The sequence below is a fragment of the Chelonoidis abingdonii genome, chromosome 1 (assembly GCF_003597395.2).
Source record: "Chelonoidis abingdonii isolate Lonesome George chromosome 1, CheloAbing_2.0, whole genome shotgun sequence".
In the NCBI taxonomy this organism is placed as follows: Eukaryota; Metazoa; Chordata; order Testudines; family Testudinidae; genus Chelonoidis; species Chelonoidis abingdonii.
The window spans coordinates 28,775,113-28,796,061 of record NC_133769.1 but is presented as its reverse complement, the minus strand read 5'-3'; the positions used below and the strand labels follow the sequence as shown (position 1 = coordinate 28,796,061).

At 39.9% G+C, this 20,949-nt stretch overlaps 1 protein-coding gene across 12 annotated transcripts in view; it reads left to right on the top strand.

The window, feature by feature from the left end:
- The window catches only part of ATXN7L1 (ataxin 7 like 1), a 197,486-nt gene that overhangs the window by 112,726 nt on the left and 63,811 nt on the right, over nucleotides 1-20,949 (top strand). For 8 of the 12 annotated variants that reach the window (XR_012655699.1, XR_004374619.2, XM_075064835.1 and 5 more), the window contains one exon: nucleotides 10,697-10,919. Coding sequence is in view for 10 of the 12 variants with exons in the window: in XM_075064830.1 (XP_074920931.1) it covers nucleotides 10,697-10,919 (223 nt within the window). In the remaining 2 variants the exon portion in view is untranslated. Of the gene's footprint in view, nucleotides 1-2,249; nucleotides 2,557-6,497; nucleotides 6,585-10,696; nucleotides 10,920-20,949 lie in introns of those variants that run through there. The other 4 variants (XM_075064848.1, XM_032787329.2, XM_032787331.2 and 1 more) reach the window with 4 other exon arrangements.

Sequence of the window (20,949 nt, the reverse complement as noted above, 5' to 3'; positions counted from 1 at the left end):
GCGGTGACACAAGTGAAGGGGGGTATTGCTAACAGGAGAGGCCGGGTACATTCAGGAAGATCTTGGACCACCTTGTAAAACTGGAGAAGAGACGAAATAAAATAGATGAAATATCAAAATAGTGAAAAGTGCAAGGTCTGATTAGGGTTAATAATAGAATTTTAGGATATAATGTTGGGGAACGCATCAGTTTGGCAGCGACGGAGGGGAAGAGGACCTTGGACTTTGGGTTAATCGCAGGATGACTATGAGCCGGCACAATGTTGATATTGTGTTTAAATAAGCAAATGCAGTTTAAGGATGCATCAGGCGAGGTTTTCCAGCAGGAGAAGGAGGTGTTAAGGCCGTTATAATACGGCGCTGGGAGCCCCACCGATTTGTGGCGGTTCGTTGGTTTCCAGTTTTAAAAGGATGAATTCAAACTGAAAAGGTATCAGAGGCACGGCTACCTAGATGACCGGGAGGAAATGGAAAAATCTGCTTATGAAGGAGACTCAACAGAGCTTGGCTTGTTTAGCCTGCAAAGAGGTCCGGAAGGGGTGGGATTGTTCTCTCATATAATTTCAGGGATTACTTGGGGGAGAGGTATTTAGTTATAGTACTAATAGTGGCACGAGAACGAAATGGGTTAAAACTGGGATATTTAGGAGTTTGACTTGAAATTAGACGAAGGTCTAACAATTAGGGAGAAGTAAGTTCTGGAACAGCCTATCCGGGAAAGTATGGTACAAAACTATCTGCTTTAAGACTAAGCTTGATAAATTATGGAGGATGTTATAGTGTGTAATTTGGGCAATTAATCTTGGATATCGCAGATAAGTTGGCTCAATAGGTTGTGAGGGGATAGTTGTGGGATGGGAACTGAGGTTACTGCAGAGTTCTTTCATGGTGCTGAGCTGGTGAAGTCTTGCCACAATGATCAGGGTTTAGTGATCGCATATTGGGGTCGGGAAGAAGTCTCCAGGGACGGATTAGCGAGGCCCTGAGAGCTTTTTCGACCTTCCTTCTGCAGCGTGGGCATGGTCGCTTGCTGTGGATTCTCTGGCAGCACTGGGTCTTCAGATCATTTTTGAGGGATTTCAATAACTCTCATGAGTTAGGGGTTGTTTAATGCTGTATGGTATAGTTGTGGCTCCTTGGAGGAGGGCAGTAGATGATCAATGGTCCCTTCTGAACCTATGGTCTATGATCTTTGAGTTGCAATAGTCCTGTATCTGTATCATAAATATTACTAGTTTCATTCACCTTTTCAAGAATCCCTCATCACATACCACTGAATGGATTCCAGCTCTGGGAGGAAATGTAACTGTTTTAACAGGCGTTGCATCGTAGACTGGACTATATTGAATCCACCTTATCCATGTGAACTATAGAACTTTAGGTCAGCAGATTGCAGTCTCAAACTGTCCACTTGCCAGAATCTCTGTTTTGCAGTAAAACGCGTGTTAGGATTTTCTACTGACTCCTGCTGGTTACAGCTTCATTCCTTTTGTTAATAAGAAGCATATAAGCAGATAGGAGTTGCTAATGGCTTCTAACACTATGCTGAGATACATTTATTTATTATTTCCTAATTAGCTGATCTTGGTGGCTATGCTGCTTTCCAAACAGAAAGAATGCAGGAATGTTCCCTGACTCGACTTCTTGGAGAGCATTAGCCGACTTTATCACCTGAGTTTTACCTTTAGATTCCTTCTACATCAGTCACTGAAGATTCCACTATCCAATCCTGCGATAAAGTATGCTGAGCACATGTTCTCTATCGTTTATTTTTTTGAGGAATTGGCTCTTTCCAGTAAGTTTATAGTGAGGTTCTAGGATTTTAATCTGACTGTATCTTGTTGCCAGTTATCCTGCAATTGTTAATATACATTTAAAGTGCTCCAAGAGAGCTTCCGCGTTTGCCTGGTTCTAACTACTGCGAAACATCTCACACACGCCACCCTGCCCCTTCCCAGCTGACCATACTCAGCAAGTTGTGAAATTGGGACGCAGGATAGGATGAATAGGCACCATATTAAGAAAGCCCCAAATATCGAGGACTGTCCCTAGTAAAATCGGACATTGGTCACCCTACCCCTACCTTAAAAAAAAAAAAAAAAAAAAAAAAAAAGAATAAATAAAACCTTTATCCACAAATATGTATATCTGCTACTCCTGCTGCTTTAATCTTGTACTTTGTTTCAATATTACTTGTATAAATAGTTTTTTAAAAAGCAGCACTTTTCAAAGTGCTTGTTGTTCTTGGCACAGGATCAGTTCTGGTGTCCAACTGGTAGGACCTGAAACTTGTTGTTTAATAAGTGCCTGTAGTCAAAACAGTTGGTGTATGCAACGACTGATCTGGTATTTGTTGCAGCAGGTCATCTGCCTGATTTCTAACCCATGCACAATACCTAATCACATTGCTGTATTTCTCTGACGGAGTCTGTGGTAATGTGAATCATTTCACGTTCCAAAAGTACAACATGTTTACAGTCATCGTGGAATCAGATTACGTTGGCAGCGCGTTCTTCTCTGTAAGTGGTTTCAGTTTACATTTCGTCTTCTAGTAGGGTATTTGCAGAATTTTGCTGATCCCCCTTTATTTGTAGACCTTTTTAGAAACTGGGAGTCGTTTTAGCTGTTTAATTTTAGGAAGTAGAACGTGTATCTGTTGCAAATGAAGAAATGTGCAGCTCAGAGGTTGTTTTAGCACTTGATAATTAATTTCCAAATAATGTCATTTGACCTAGTCTGGAGTGTATACTATTTGGACTGCTTTTTAGCAAAACAACAGTACTTTTCTTTGAACTGGCTGTTTATTTCCTTTGTCAGTTTACAAGAAGGATCAAAATGAAACTGACTGTGCCATTTCCTTTACTGCGCACAGTGTAAGGGTGGATACAGTTTGCAGATATTGTTTCCAAACGTTTCAACTGAACTTGGAACAGTTATTTTGTCAAACTCTCACTGGTAAAGTTATCCTTGGATCGCACAACACTCTGCTGTGGTTTGTTGGCATCGAATCTGAGTTTATTTTTATCTAGCCTCACATATTTGGTTTTGTAGGGTTTTTTTTAGATTGTTGCTACAAAATGAAAGTGCTTACAAGGTGATTATAAGCTCTGGTTATGAAGCAACTGCTGGTTATGAAGCAACTGCCAGTTATTGCAAGATGACACTCTCTGCCAATACTTCAGTTGTTCAGTTTTCTGGCTCCTAACTAGAATTGTTTCGGGGAGAGGGAGTTTGTTGTTGTTGTTGTTGTTGTTGTCATTTTTAATTAGAACTAATGCCAAGCACATTTTCAAACTTTGACCTGGAATTAGTACACTGTAGAAGATTTCATACAATATTTACTAAAATAGTAGGTGATAAATTGCTCAACTTTGCACAGTGAAGAGCTGTGTAATTAAAATTGAGTATAGAACTCAGAGAAACAATATTTTGTGTTTGCACACTATACGGAATTGTCATGAGTAAGTAGCACATCAACAATTACGGCATAACAGTTTAATAGATCAGAATCAGATTGTAAAGGAGATACAACACTTCATTGAACCATTGGTTAAGTATTTTAAACAAAGATAGATAAATAGCATTTATACTATACTGAAGGTCGTCTGATTATTCAGTCTGACCTGATGTAAGGTATTTGACCACAAATCTTGTACGGCTCAAGAAAGGCAACTTAAAAAAAAGACATTTCTGTAGTGATAAATGTGAACACTTAGCTGAGTCTTACTGTATTGTAGCTGTTTACTGTCAGCAGAATATTTTTAATACATTTTTTTCAGCAATTCACTTCTGCTTATTCTAATGGAACGTAATACAGAACTGTAAACCAAAGTGCTGAGTTTACTGAATTATTCATGAATTAAATTTAGAATGAATATACCATTTTCACCCTCTTTGGTAGATTGCCTTTTTAGTTGACTTTTTGAGGATTATAATCTTGAGACTGGAAAGTTTAAAAAAAAAAAACACACCAAGTTTTTGCTTTTGGCTCTGTCTACACAGGAAGTCAAATCATGGTAAACTGCAGATGTGTTTGAACATGACAGTTGCTACATAAATAAAGTTCTAGCACGTTTTCTCTGACTTTGTGCACAGGGATTTTTTGGCCTGATAACTACTTCCAAGAGAGACTGAGGTTTTTCATTTGGTAATGGTGGTTGCCTTTCTCTCCCATCCCGGCCAGAACTGTCCCTCTCTGAGCCTTCCCCTCCTGCCATTTTACAACACTTTGTGATTTTGTATCTCCCATTGATGCACAAGAGACTGTTTTGAAAACTGTTTTGTCTTTTTCCTAGAATTGTTTGTGTTAATGGAGATAAGCATTTTGGATGAAAGAGGGATTTACTGTGAAAGAAACACATACGTACACTAAAACCACTGTAGAATCCAACTTTTTAATCTAGTAAAATATGAACAGTTGACACAAGTCATTAGAATTAAATCCAAATGTACTCAGTGCATGCTTATTATCTCCTCTGTACTTCAGAGACTACCTCATATTTTATCCCAGGAGTGGAGATCAGCAGGGATGCTTGATCTTATGAGTGTAGTCGTCAGAGAGCTAGGAACAAGGCATTCTCAGAGGTGGGTTTTCAATTTTGGAACTTGGAGCATTTTTGTTCCCTCTTTCCCCCAGACACTAGTCGGACAGAATCTGAGTTTGTTGACCTTCAGAGCACAGTGTATTTCCATTTTTGTTTTTTTTTTTGAGGGGATGGAATTGAGGAGGAAGGATTTTAGTTTTCAGTTTTCGTGAATTTGAATGTCCTTATTGATTGTCATTTTGTCAAAGTGATTATTAGTGTATTTTTAAAATTATGGATCTGTATATAGGTTGAGCACGTGCTATAGTTAAAAATAAATAGCCTCTCATGTCACTAGGTAATTGAACTTATTTGCTTCTGACCAGGAAATTGAGATGTTTCTCTTCCTCCAAAATAGCTGTTATTTTCCAAAGACCACCAGCCAATGAATTTCCAGTGGAATTAGCAAAGTGGTTCAGAGACCAGAGCTTGAGGACTTGAGCCGTTGCAGCAGAGGGTTTGGGAAAAGTAGAGGATTGCATTGTGTGGTGGTGCATGAAAGAGGGCTGGAAACTGAGAGCAGTGCTGGAGATTCAGGGATCATCCAGACTTGCTCCCCAAACAGCATGAAGACATCACATCTGGTGTGCACAAAATTCTGATTTGGCTGGAACAATTGGATTACATCCATGTTTCCATGGGACATGGAGAGTTTGCTGGAACAGTTTAATGATCATTTGCAGTGCTTTTCTGAAAAGGGAAACTTAGTTGTATAGCAAAAAAATGAACTTTAGGGTCTCGTAATAAAATTTTAAATAAAACAAGCTTCGAGTTGTTTATTATATTTTCTTTCTTAAAATGCATGTACCTTAATCAAGTGGGGGAAAGTTGAACTCTGTTCTCAGAGATTAATGCTGCCAAGATGTTAACTCCTTGGCAGCAGAAGCCAAACTTTGTTGCTGTGAAGTCAGTTGCTGGAGTGGATGAGCAGAAACCCACAGGCAGGCGAAAGGATTAATGCTGTAAAGAGGATTGCAGCTCTGCTTGTGTTCTGTCTGACAGATCACAAATGCTTGTGGATTTAACAGTAGTTCTTTTATAAAATAATTGCATTATGCTTAGTTATTTATAGGTAATGCGAAAGTATCAATTTACAAACACTCCAGTAAATTTGTGATGTTGTCTCTCAAATTTTATACCTACTCAGGTGAACAAATGTATTTATAGCATTGCAAGATATCTGCAGAAGTTGCAACAGGTGTGGAATTCAGTTTAGCATTATGATTACTTGTAGTGGTTTATCAGAGGCACACATCTATCTCCGCTGCTTTTTCGTATCTAGCATTAGTTACTTGATAGGATTTTTTAAATAAAAATAGAAGTGTGCTTGCTGGGATGACTAGGTTATTTGATGCATGTACAGTGATTATGCTATTTAACGTGAACATCTAGGACCTTATTTTCAACAGGTTGTATGCATATAAATTTGCTTGCACTTCTGTGCCTAATTTGCATGCACAATTACCACAGGTGCATGTAGAAATCCCATTTTTACCTGGACAAATGGCCAGTTACATCCTTATTGGATATTTGTGTGTGCAAATACCTAATGGGAGAGTACAAATTGTATGTGCATTTTTGTGTGTGCAGTTGTGGTTTTTCTTTTTTCTGTTCTTTTTATAGGCTATGTATTGGCAAATCAATAGAAATGTAATCTGAAAAATAAAACAAGCTTAAACAACCAAGTTTAATTTCCAGGAAGTTGCAAAGGGAAGAATGCAGCCATTCTATTTAGGCAACTGAGTATGACAATGGACGTGATGTTTGCTTTTTCATATGTATAGGGAGCTATATATTTTTCCATTTATTTCTAGCAGTCCTTAAGGTATTTTCAGCTGAGGCCAAGTAATATTTCTGGTAATTCTCAAAGTACCTGCTGAAAATGAGGAAGGTTATTTATAGCCATGTTTTGTTTGTAGGTATTCAAAGATATGGAATGAAATGGCAGATATAGCTGTCCATACAGATCACAAGAAAGTCAGCCATTCTCTTATGCTTTAGGTAAAACATTAAAAATTGCCCTGGTAACCTTTCCTCCCTTCCCCCAAACACAAACACATTTTAAAAATGGAGGGATAAACTCATTATATATTAACATAGTGCTTCTTATTTCTGACATTTCACATGAGTTACAAGTTCCATTGTGAATGTATTGCTTTGCTCTTGAGAATTAATTGATTGGGAAAGTTTTTGATGGAACAAATCAAACTTGCTTGATTAAAAATTACATATAACGAGGACTATATTAAAAAAAAATCTGAAGCTGCTCATGTATGTGATTCTTTAGATGACTCTGAAATACTGATCATCTTAAATGGTCAATATATGTGTCTGTAAATTAACCTGAGTGTCTTTCTTTCCAGAAGATTTATTTTAATTATCAATGAATGGGATATATCACCCTCAACTACTACATCCTTAGGTATAATGCTTAAGGTATCATTTTCTAGAAGACAGTCAGTCTTGACAAGACTAATAGCTAAAGTGATAGTCTGAGCAGTCCCTGCTGAATATTTAAGGAGGAAAAGGTTTTACCAACAGTTTTAATTCACAGGGAGTCTGTCATTGTAGAGGTTCTTGATTGGTTACATAACAGTACCTTGTCATCAGAATCTCAAGAGGTACTGAGATGGTACCTCTCTTTAAAGTGGTAAAATTTAGAATATAATTCAAACTTGTTTTGTTTGACAGGACAAGGTAGATTAAATTCAAACATTTGCAGTAAAAGAGTTACAAGATGTGACACTGGTCCACGACCAAATTGCATAAAATAATTAATACGGTTTAACTAAATAAGAAAAGGAACAGTACGTTTCAAAAATTACTTATTGCAAGTAAAACTGTTGTCAGAAATCTGAAATGCAAAATCTGAAGAATAATAAAAGGTGATCTGACAAGGATATTTTTGAAAAATTGAACTTATCCCCTCTTTTTACTTATTGATGTTCGTAAGTTTTTTCTTTTACTGAGTGTCCAGATAGCAAGTGTGAAAAATTGGGACAGGGTTGAGGGAGTAATAGGAGCCCATTTAAAAAAAAAAAAGCCCCAAATATCGGGACTGTCCCTATAAAATTGGGACATCTGATCACCCTACCTTGGTGGTTTCAAGGCATGTTTATCATGAGTCTGACAAGTTACTTGGAAGGGTGGGAGGTGGGGTATTGAATCATTAAGAGAGGCTTCCTTTATTCAAAGTGTTGTTTGGTCATTGATGTTAAATAGGTTTATAACAAAAACAAAAAAGTTTAAAACATTCTGACTAAAACTCTCTTCCATTTCTTTGAGCTCTTGTAATATCACCATTCACTGGTTTTCCAGGAATCAGTCTTCTAAGCTAGACATAACCTGAATGGCCACTGTAAAAAATCATGCAAGGAAAAAACTGGGGTGGATGAAAAAGAATATTTTTCTAGCCACTTCTTTATGTGCTAAAGAAGCAAAAAGGAGTATAACTCTAGAGAAGCAAAAAGGAGTACACCTCCACTTTTGTCCCCCTTTGCACACCGCCTTTAAGTATTCAGCATATAGTTCCCAAGCACTGCATAGATATCTGTCTACCATAGATATTACTTTATTCGTTGCTTCTTCAATAGAGGGCAGTGCCGTTGGTTATTGGAAATTAGCAGTACTGGTGACATTTAGGAATTTGTCTTGTTTCCAACTAAAATCAGTGGTAAAATTCCCATGACTTCAGTGAGAGCAGGATTGGGCCCTTGCAGGCAGAGTGAGTGTGGGGAAGGATGTGGAAGCAACTTGTCTGACATTTCTATTACAATTTAAGTCATAGATGAATCTTCCTGACAATGGTAGATTTGTACTTGGGCATACGCCAGCCAAAGTATTTTCATGTTTTGACCCTATCCTAGAAAGCTCCGCTTAAAGATCATTGAAATACCAAAACCAGAAAGTGTAACTCTACATATGCACAATTAGTCATTCAAATGCAAATCGTTTAGTTTGAGCAGCATGATGCTATCAGCTCCTGTTAATATGCTTTTGGTTAATGGAATGGCCTTGAGTAGTAGTGCAATAGGTAGCATTCTGCTGGATTTTTCATTTTAGGTTTCTTATTTGATGGATTTAGACAAGAACTATTTCCCTGTATTCTGGACCAAAACATAACTTACAGGTTCTCAGCACAGAAGCAAATAATTACTTTAATTGACTGCTGTAACTAAAATTTAGAGTCTCTTTGTTTACATTGGGGTGAGGGAATTCTTTGTACTATATGGAATGTAAGAGCAACATCTTTATATTATTTTAATAATAATGGTGCGAAGGGAAAGGAATTGTGGATGAGTAGCTAGAGTTTGGGATTAGGAGCCTAAAGATGTTAGCACTGTTTCTGGCCCTGTCATTGATCTGCTGCTTAACGCTAGGCCAGTCACTAAGGATAAGGGGGTTCCTTCTAGGTAAATTGCAGGGAGCTACTGAGAATGAGAACTCTTGTCTCACTCTCCTCTTCACTGCATAACACTCAGCCCACCCATTTTCTTTCTCCTACATCTCTGGTCTTCACCTGGCTCCCACAGGTGGTGCTGAAACAGGATCCTGGGATCTGGTGAAGTACCCCTCGCTTCCTGGTCAGCCAGCAAGTGCTGGCAGGCTGCTTTTCAGCACAAAACTGCTCTGGCTGGAAGGTTCCCACTAGCCCCAGACTCTGTTGCAGCAAATGCATGCCTTCTGCTTTCAGGATGAATGAGGGCATAGGAGCAGGCAGCACAGGGAGTTGGCTCACTGTGAGATAGCAGGCCAAGGAAGGGGGTGACTTCCAGAAGCAAGAGGAAGGACCAATCAGTCCTTAGTGCTGACAACAGTTCCAATATAGCACCTCTTCTCATGGGCCAAGGACCAACATGTGCTACTTCTACATTTAAGTTGGCAATGTCAAGGTTACAGGACTAGCTTCACCTCTGTCCTCTGAGTACATCCATACAGGTCTCGGGCCTTCTGAGTGTGCCTCTCCTGGGATATGGAATTCTGCAGTTCTCCCACTGTTAAAGTGGGCCCTGGGCTACAGTACCTTGTGTATCATCCACCCTATAGCTGACCCTATAGCTCCGACTGGGTTCAATACCTGAAGTTTTTCCTTTCAGGAGTCTGTGACCAGTGGTATACAGTGGTCAGACAGACTTCTTAAACCAAAGTATTGTTTAATCTGAACAGTAAGAATTAAGCATTTAGAGAAAAAAAGATTCTTAAACAGGCTTACATGCTTATCTCATTTAACTAAAGCCTGTAATGAGGGCTAGGCAGACCTAGCTTCTTCAGCCATTCCAGTGGGTGAGTCCTGAATGTCAGGCTGAACAGTTCCCCAACAACTGCCTGACTTCTGGACAGAATCTTTGTAACTGTTTATAGTCCTTTTGCTCATCTGGCTCCCAGCATTGTCCCCCACCATGGCAAACACATTTTTGTAACTTGGTTGTAGCCTGGAGGTAGAATCTTCGCTGCCAATAGTTTGGGCATTGTCTTTTTATAACCCTGAAGTGTTTTCTGCAGAGATGGCTTATCTTGAGCTATTCTTTGTTCTTTCTATTTGTTTTCCTTGCAGTCCATAATTAAACCAACATATTCATACAGTAAACATCCCAATAACTAGGTCACATACAGTATTTGTAAATTATTATAAAGCAGCCTCCCATCCATCACAAGGAGCTCCCTAGGAAATTAGTAGATCCTTAGGTGGGTAATCTGAGAACTGAACAGTTAATTAAGGATTAACATTTCAGTGCCTCCATTTCCCCTTCGGTACTAAAAATTAGTACAGTAATGTTTGCTTGCTGTACTTTACAAAGGTGTTGACAGTTTGTAAAACGTTTGTAAAATACTTTGAAATCTCCTGATAAAATGTTAGGTAAGTATAAAGTGTTGCTATTTAGCACGTACATGGTGTTTTACAATCTTCAGAGCACTGTACACAGTTGTTTTTGTGTTTCATATTTACCCATTGGCATTATGAATGATTTCAACCATAATTAACTAGCGTAATGTTGTGTGCTGAAAGCCACATGATTTCAACACCGAATGGTATAACTCCATCTTTTCTAACTGCTTTTATTTATTTATTTTGCCTGTGAAATGCTTTAAAATTTATTCTTTGTCCATTACAGAACGAAGACACAATTCAATGTGTAAACCTTCCCCATCTCCAGCTTCTCCACCCTCCAATTCCAGGACATCACTAGTACAAATTAAACAGAAATCCTGTATCAGCGGCCACAACCCTGTCAGCAGCAACTTAAAGCCATTCAGAACTCCCAAAGACAATCTACTTACCTCCACTAGCAAACAGCACACAGTCTTTCCTTCAAAAGTATCAAGGGATAAACCATGGTGAGTACCATTAGAATGGATAGCTGATTTGTCTACGCTTGTTTATTTGTATGTTTATTTTAAAACCTGTTTGTGTATCTCATGGTCCTCTGAAAAATATATGTTTTCTTCTCTTCTGAATACATAACCTAAGCCCAGGGATTTCCTATGAGGGGAAATGGGAAATAAGTGTTGTGTTGTTTATATACATATTTATATAAAACCTGACCCCCAGGTGTGTGGCGCTAGATAGATAAAAACTCTAGGAGGAAAGAGGAAGATTGAAGGTTCACCTTCCTAATGTACTACAAAATATTTACTTCTCTGAGATATAGACCAAGAGACATGTCTTTTGAGTTTGGTAACTTAGATCCATAGACCCTGTGGACCATCTGACATCACATATGCTTCAATAGTAAGAGCAGGATTTTCAGTAGTGCTCAGCATTGGCTTTGCTAAAGTCAATGAGGGCTTGTCTTCTGCAACCCTACCACTTGTTTTGGGCACCGGCTACCACTGAACCTCATTGTTTAAGTGCTGACAGTATGTTTCATGCTCTGTGAGACTGCACAGAGCAAAGTACAATCTGTAAAAACCGCTGTTCTCTAGGTCTTTCAGCATGGATGATATTGTATATGCATTTAGACCATGAGATCTTTGAGGCAGTCCTCCTATGTCTTAATGTTACACTGTCAGTGTTTAACAAACAAACAGTGGAGTTGTGTGAATGTAAATGAAGGGTAAATTTGTATTTTAAATCTTAAGAAACTAACTTGTCTTCAGTTATATGGAAGAAGGATGCTCTTGTGATTAAGTCCTCAGACCGAAGACATCTGGGTTTAGTTTCTGGCTCTTAGGATATGTCAACACAGCAGATGGAAAGGTGCTTTCCAGTTTAGATACAGACACATCTAGCTCTGCTTGAGCTTACATGCTTACAAGTAGCAATATGGATGCAGCAGCTAGGGTTAGCTTCCTGAATTCATACCTGGGGGTTAGTCAGGATTGTACTCGGACAGCTAGCCTGAGCCACCACCCGTGCCACCCAGCCATGCTGCTATTTTTAGCATGTTTGCTCAAGCAGAGGTAGTGTATCTGTCTTTCACATGGGAAGTACCCTCCTAGCTGCTGTGTAGACATTGCCTTACACAGTTGTGGTTTTTTGTGTGTGTGACCCTGCGCAAGTCACTTAATCTGTCTGTGCCTCAGTTCTCCATCTGTAAAACTGCCATAGTAGTACTTTCTTTCTTTTTGTCCTGCCTACTTCTGTTTTAAGTTCTTTGGGACAGGAGCCTTTCTTATTATGTTCAGATATAGGACCTAGCATAATAGTGTCCTCGTCTAGGTTGGGGTCTCTGGGTGTTGTTGTTACACAAATAATAATTAATAATCAAATGCAGTTTTTCTTTCTACGGTCTACAAACCATTTGTGCAGTGAGACAGAAAATATCAACCCATCCAAATCACTTTAAAAAATACCAGGTCACATTTTTCTCTCTGATATATTGTGAGCGATTCACATTGAATTCAAAGGGAGCTGCTTCCATATATCTTCAGATTTTAGCGTATTGCAATTATTTTTAACAAACTTGGTTCAGTTTTGACTTTTTTAAACAGTTAAATCCTTGAACTCTAAGAGTGGCGAGTGTCCCAAGCAATTATGGTGCTAACATTGACTGAAAATAGTAAACTTGACCTTTTAGAATACATATAAACGAGATGAGGTACAGGTTATCCCAGATCGAATGTATCTCCTTTCACATGCTGTGACAAAATAATACTACTGATCTCATGCTGACATTTTTAGTATCCTTACACAAGAATAAGACTTCTTTTAAATATTGTTTGAGGTTAAAAAAAAAAAAAATCTCTTGTAAGCAAAAAAATACAAATGGCTTCAAAGTGTTCACATTACAGACCATTGAAATGGTCCTAGTTCTGGTGTTACAAAATAGTAACCTACACGGAAAGATTTTATCTCATTAGCTCGTCTTATGCGAGCATGTTAGCACCCACACACACACACACACACACCCATGGTGAGATGTGGAATTACTTTAACCTGGCTCCATCCATTTTATGTCCTCGTGCCCAAGTCTGTGTTTGTTATGACCAAAGACCTCCTGGAGGGGTCCTCAGTAGTCTCTGCCCCTTTCAGGATTTTGGGGAGTCAGAGGTTTCGTGGCTCTAGTGGGGGCTGATCAACTCTAGGTTTCCTGGATTTAAGACTTTTTTTTCTCCAAAAGCCCCTGTCTGGAATTAGTAGTGGAACTAGGGTGACCAGACAGCAAGTATGAAAAATCTGGATGGGGGTAGGGGATAATAGGAGCCTATATAAGAAAAACACCCAAAAATCGGGACCGTCCCTATAAAATCAGGACATCTGGTCACCCTAAGTGGACCCCAGGTCCTCCTACTCCGCTGGGTTTCAGCTCAGGGACCTTGTTTGGAACAGCCAAAACCAGTCCTCCTTAGTCCCTTGCTGCTCCCTGAGCTTCTCCCTACCTCTCCTCGGCTCTAGGCTTCCCCAGCCTTGCCCTGCTTCCCCCTCTTTGGAGTGTTGGTTTGTCTGACAGCTTCTTACCAGTCTACAGAAGGAAGCCATGTCTGTGTCTCTCTGGCAGCTGACCTGCCCTCCTCCCTTGCAGCCTTCCTATCTTCAGAGCTGCTGTGGGGCTGCCAGTCAGTTCTGGCTGAGCAGACAGGCAGTTACTTTGTTAACTCTTTGGGTGCCAAACCAGAAAAGGTGTATAGACCTTGTGACAAAATATTTGTTGAGCCATAATTTATGTCCTTCACAGTGCCAGCAGATGGCCTTCCATAAATCAATCAAAGCCCAGTGCAGAACAGCATGCCCAGTGCATTTCATCTGGCTGGCTTTATTCAAAAAGTTCTAATGCAAAATAAACATTTCCACTAAAGCAGAATAGAAAACATTTATTGAAGATCAATTCATTTAATGGAATAGTGTAGTAGAATTTGATAACACTTACTGTTTCTATCTAAAAAGCAGCTGACGTGTTCATTGACTAGTCCTCACAACATTCTTGTGTGGTGGTAAGGAAGTCTTGTGTAATCTCATTTTACAGATGGAAAAACTAAGAAAGATTGAGATTAAAGGATTTGCCCAGTATCACAAAGCAAGTCAGTAACAGAGTCAGGATTAAAACTCATGAGATTTTTTTCTCCCAGTCTTGTGTGTAGCATGCAAGATCACACTGCTTCTCCAAAAAACAAAAAAACAAGAATAACAATAACAACCCCCCTGATTATAAAGTATTATAAAGACCTGATTATAAAGTATTAGAAGATGCTGAATATTCAGTAGATGGTTTTGATTTTTTTAAAGAGAAATTATTCATACAGATTTTAAGGTTAGACAGGACCATTTACAGTATTCTAATCTCACCTCCTGCATAACATAGGCCATAGAATTTCAATCAATCCTGGATCAGGCCAATAACTTGTGATTGAACAAAAAATATCTCGCAAAGAAATAGCCAATCAAGAAAAAATAGTAAAAATAGTTTTAAATAATAATTTTTAATAATTGTAAAGACAGTCAGTAGTCTCTTCTGAGTCAACCCAATTGTTAATCACCTGGGTCTGGGCTGAATCTATTCACTGTTGATAGCTCAGGATCTATAGTACATAATCCTAGGCTCTGACCTCTTATCTGACCCTTTCTTGGGATATGGGGCACCATTGCACAGCTGCAGTAGGTATCTGGATGTCACACATATTCCCGCAGAGCTCCACCTACAATATGGACTCTCTGGGGGTACGTCTACACTACTCGCCGGATCGGTGGGTAGTGATCGATATATCGGGGATCGATTTATCGCGTGTAGTGTAGATGCGATAAATTGATCCCTGATCGCTCTCCCGTCAACTGCTGAACTCCAGCTTGGCGAGACACAGAAGCAAAGTCGACAGGGGAGCAGCAGCCGTCAATCCAGCAGCGCAAGGATGTGAAGTAAGTGATTCTAAGTCAATCTAAGATACGTCAACTTCAGCTACACTATTCTCGTAGCTGAAGCTGCGTATCTTAGATCGATTCCCCCACCCTAGTGTAGACCAGGCTTGGGTGTCTACTTAAACCCCTTCTGTGATAAAGTGCCAGGAAAGCAAGGAACACAAACTTAGCAGAAGAAACTCTGAAGCGGAGACTTAAGTCTTTGAGTGCCTGAGAGTTACAGATCTTTGAAAAGAGCAGAAGTTCTGAGACACATCCTCCCCTATTCTGATCTCACTCTTCTTGTGAGTCTGAGGTTTGTTAGGCTGGGATGAGTCCATCCTGCTCACTCTTTCCGGCAAGTTCTCCTTATGTGTGGCAATGGTCGACTGCTTTGCACAGAGCAGAACTTATTCTTAAGTAGAATGATCTCTCCTCTGTGCCACATGTCCAACTGAGAAGCCCAGCCCCATATCCACCTTGTCATGCTTGCCCCATCTACAGACCCCCTGTATAGGGAAATCATCGTTCTAGCGGGGTGGGTCAGCAGTTGAGAGACAATCTAAGTCAGGGCTCTGGATTGCCCATGTTGATAGTTTCTTTGTGATACTCCTTCAACAAGGTATCAAGAATCTTTCCTGGATAGGAGCAATGTCTGTAATGTGGTATAATATGCTGCTGTCAGGCAAGATTAGACATCTGTTCAATATATAATACAAAATGCAGTTCATAATTTAGACTTATCCCATTCATTCACAGTCTCACTAATGCTGTATACAGAGGTAATACCACCTCCCTGCTGCTACTCCACATTCCCCTAGGATCACACTAGAGGCAGTTCTTGATTCATTCCTACGTGGAGTACAGGATCTGGTCCAAGAGGTCAGTATAGATGAACTGCTGAGTAATAGCAATCATAATGTAATTAAATTTAATATCCTTGTTGGGGGGGGGGATACCAAAGTAACCCACCACAATAGCATATAACTTTAAAAAGGAGAACTATGCAAAAATGAGGAAGCTCTTTAAAAGGAACAGTGAGTGACCAGATGTCATGATTGTATAGGGACAGTCCTGATATTTGGTGCTTTGTCTTATATAGGTGCCTATTACCATCTACCCCTTGTTTTGGATTTTTCACACTTGCTGTCTGGTCATCCTAGAACAGTCACAAGAATGAAATGCCTGCGAGATGCACGGAAATGGTTGGGGGCCTCTATTATGGTGTTTTAAACTAAATGTATTCCCCAAATAAAACAAAAAGAGTAAGAGGACCCAAAAAAAATGCCACCATGACTATGCAGAGTGAGAGGCAGTTCTAGGCAAAAAGGCATCCTTTAAAAATTGGAAGTCAAATCAAAGGCCATGTCTACAGTGCTACTTATGCTGGCAAAACTTATGTCTCTCAGGGATGTGAAAAAACACATCCCTGAGCGACATAAATTTCACCAGTATAAGTGGTAGTGTGCACAGCACTCGCTATATCAGCGGGAGAACTTCTCCCACCAATATAGCTACCTCTGCTTCTAAGGAGTGATTTAATTATGTCAATGGGAAAGCTCTTACCTGTTGGCATAAAGCAGCTACATGAGAGATCTTACAGTGGCATTGGTACAGTTGTGCTGTTGTAAGTTCTCTAGTGTAGACATAATCTTAGGCCTCATCTACACTACAAAGCTTTGTCAGCAAAAGTTATGCTGCTCTAATTAAAGCACTTTAATTAAAACCACTGTTGCATGTCCACACTAGCTCCTTGTGGTGATAGAGTACATTCACACTGAGCGCTTTTGCATCGACACAGAGTAGTTCACTGTGGTAGGTATCCCATTATGCAACTGGCTCACAGGGTGCTTTGAGAAGGGTTTGCAATGCCTTATGGGGCAGCTGTAGCATCACATGTAAGTTTCTCAATCCCATCCTACCAAGGGCATTCTAAAAGGTTGTCAGCTGCGTTTTCAACAGAAGTGGGTGTGCGGGGAGGAGAGGTGAGTGGTTGTCTGGGGCAGGAGAGGCAGCAGGCTGACCGACCTATTCTGAGGCAGGAGGAGGGGGACACCCCCCCACGTCAGCCCCCAGCTCTGCTCGGCACAACAGTCTCTCCCGAAGTAGCCCATTCTGCCTGCCTGTGGCTCTGTGTTTCCTTCTGAGTTCTCCCACAGCCTCTTCAGCTGTTGGGAATGGCATCCTCAGCTCTGTGAGCTCTCCACACTGAGGAATGTCAAAGCAGCACAGCAGTTTCTCTCTCTCTCTCTCCACTGCCCCTTACGCCCTCAGCTCCCTGCAGCAGCAGTCTGCCTGGCTCTGTGTTTCTAGTGCAGGGGAGCATTCCAAAGATTTTCCCTTTGTTCCCCAAATGGAGCAGCACACTCCGCTGTCAGATATTTCCTGCAGCTTTGAAAGGGCAGCAGAGCTCAAAACAAAGAGCACAGTGGTCATGGCAGGCATTGTGGAATACTGGCAGAAGCCAATTCTGTTGACAAAACAAACAGCAGTGTCTGGACTGATGTTTTATCCCTTTAACTTTGCCACAAAAGACTTTATGCTTCTCGTTGAGGTTTTATTTTGTTGTCCAAAAGTAGCTTTGTAGTGTGTACACCTCTTCTGTTTTGTCAGGCCTCAGTGAGGAAAATAGAAATGAATGTAAACTACAGCATGTCAAGTGTGAAAGTATAATAAGGCAGGCCAAGAAAGATGTTGAAGAGCAACTAGCTAAGGACATGAAAACTAACAGCAAAAAAAAAAAAATTGAGCTACATCAGAAACAAGAAGCCTACCAGACAATCTGTGGGGCCATTGGACAATCGGGGTGCTAAATGAGCACTCAAGGAAAACAAGGCCATTGTGTAGAATCTAAATTAATTCTTTACATCAGTCTTTACTGCGAAGGTTGTGAAGGAAATTCCCACACTTGACCCAGACTGAGGTCTCAGTAGAGGAGGTTTTGGAACAAGTTGTTAAATTAAACAGTAGTAAGTCCCCAGGACCAGATGGTATTCAGTCAGGAGTTCTGAAGGCACTCAGTCACAGAATTGCAGAACTACTAACTGTGCAATGTACCCTGTCACTTAAATTAGCCACTGTACCAGATGACTGGAGAATAGGTAACGTAACACTGACTTTTTTGAAGTCTGCAGAGGTGATCCTGCCAATTACAGGCTGATAATCCTAATTTCAGTACCAGGTAAATAGTTGAAATTGTGGTAAAGAACAGACTTATTGGACACATAGATAAACACCATATGTTCGGAAAGAGTCAACATGCTTTCTGTAAAGGAAAATTATGCCTCACCAATCTGTTAGAATTCTTTTGAGGGCATCAAAAAGCATGTGGACAAGGATGATGGAGTGGATACAATGTACCTTGACTTTCAGAAAGCCTTTGACAGGGTCCTCACACCAAAGGCTCTTAAGCAAAGTAAGCAGTCATGGGATAAAAGGGAAGGTCCTCTCATGGATCAGTAACTGGTTAAAAGATAGGACACAGGGTAGGAATAAATGGTCAATTTTCACAGTGGAGTGAAGTAAATAAGGTCCCCAAAAGGATCTGTACTGGGGCCAGAGCTGTTCAATATATTCATAAATGATCTGGAAAAGGGAGTAAAGAGTGAGGTGGCCAAGTTTGTAGATTATAAAAAATCACTGAAAATAATTAAGTCCAAAGCTGACTGTGAAGAATTAGAAAGGGATCTCACTAAACTGGGTGACTGAGCAACAAACCAAGAGATGCAATTCAGTGTTGAAAAATGCAAAGTAATGCACATTGGAAAATATAATTCCAACTATACGTACAAAATGATGGGTCTAAATTAACTGTTAATACTCAAGAAAGATCTTGGAATCATCATGAATAGTTCTCTGAAAAAATCTGCTGAGTGTGCAGCAGCACTCAAAAAGATTAACACAGTGTTACGAACTATTAGGAAAGGGATTAGATAATAAGACAGAAAATGCCATAATGCGTCAATATAATACTGCATGCAGTTCTAGGCGCCCTAACTCAAAAAAGATAAATTAGAATTGGAGACAATACAAGGACAACAGAAATTATTAGGATATAGAATAGTTTCCATAAGAGGAGAGATTAAAAAGGCTGAGCCTGTTCAACTTAGAAAAGACACAGCTAAGGGGAGATAGGATAGAGGTCTGTAAAATCATGAATGGTGTGGAGAAAACAAATAAGGAAGTATTATTTTCTACTTCATATAACACAAGAATGAGGAGTCACCTAATCAAATTAATAGGCAGCAGGTTTAAAACAAACATAAGGAAGTATTTCTTCACAGAATACACAGTCAACCTGTGGAACTCGTTGTCTGGGGATGTTATGAAGGCCAAAAGTATAAATGAGCTCAAAAAAGGCATTAGATAAATTCATGTGGGATAGGTCTAGCAATGGCTATTAGTCAGGATGGTCAGGTGCACAGCCCTATGTTCTATGTGTCCCAATACCTCTGGCTGTTAGCAGTTGGGCCTGGACAACGGAGGATGGATCACGCAGTAAATTGCTCTGTTCTGATCATTTCTTCTGGAGCATCTGGTGCTGGTCACTGTTAGACAGGACACTGGGCTAGTATGACCATTCTTACATTCTTAGCCACAGAATCACTCTGGGAACTCAGTGTTTTTTTGGTTATCCCTAAGTCCTTTTTGGAGCTGCAGGCTTCCATGATTCAGTCTCCTGTGAAACAAGTATGGCCTACGTTCTTTATTCTTAAATTCATGACCTTGCATTTGGCTGCATTAAAACACATGTCCAAATGAGCCTAGCTTACCGTGCAATCCACATCCCACTGTAAAACTTACCTGTCATTGTTTACTACTCCAATTTTTGTGTTGGCTGCAAACTTTACTAGCAGTGATTTTATATTTTCTTCCAAACTGATAAATCTATAGATTACTATTTCACCAATAACATAACTTGCATGACCCCACAAGAAACCCCTGATGGAGTGTCCCCAAAAGCTTGCAGTCTATACTGGGACCGGTTGTAACATCTGGCTGAAGATCGCAATGCAAGTGAGTGTGGGGAAACAAGTGTGGCAGTAATAGAAAGCCAGAGTTGTGTATATTAGCTAGTTGTATAATTTTCTGACATTGCAGTTTTCTTTTAAATAAGTGAACAAGAGATCTTTAATGAATCGCTAATTATCTGTCAATCTAGCCATCATTAAGCACTTTATTGTGGGCATTAAGCTGGGTACAGATTGGTCTTAAGAAGAATTTTGTGGGAGGACAAGAATAATGGCTCTCCCCTCCAAATACTTAAAATATACTTTCAAAAAACATCTTTAAAAAAAAATTGCAAGGGGAGACTTTATCCACCTGCTTTTTTGAATGTATACTTCAGCCGGGTGCCAGATGTTTTCTTTTGCTAAGTTTCAGAAACGTTAACAATTAAAATGTAAAGCTCTCTAGCATAGGAAATTGGGTTCTGTGCTGCTATGCAGAAACTTTGGCTGGATTCTTGGTCCTAGGGACTAACAGGGCCCAGAAATGAAGTGATTGGTGCTTAAAGTTCTGCAATGTTGGGTTACAAAATGGTGTGTGAAAGGCTGGGAAAATAGTCCTCTGGATTCTGACATAGATGTGGAAGGTCTCCTGGTGAAAAGTGTTTCTGAAAAGTAGGAAATAATTTTTTTAACATAGACATTCAGATTTTAAACCCAGAAGGAACCACTATAATATCTAGCCTGACCTCTTACACAGCACCAGGCAAGAAACTTTATCTTCTAATTACTGCCAAAAAAGTCCTAAAGTCTTTGAGGATAGAGGTTTTATTTATTTCCACTTCAGCTTTCCACATTAGAAAAAAAACTATCCTAAGTGAAGTATCAAAAAGTACCTGAGATGTTTACATAGTCATTGATTTTTTTCTCTGCTTGTACATACCAGTGTGTCTGCATGGTACATGCACAAAAATCATGGCACTGTTGTAGATTCAATCCTTGTTATTGAGACTTAGGATGTGTCTACACTGCTAACTTTTGCCAGTGCACACTACATCAGCATAAAGCTGCCACAGTTAGCATGTTGCTTGTGTGCGTGCGTGTTTGGCTCTTTGCGTCAGCGCTGCCCATGCTCACCACACGTGCTTGT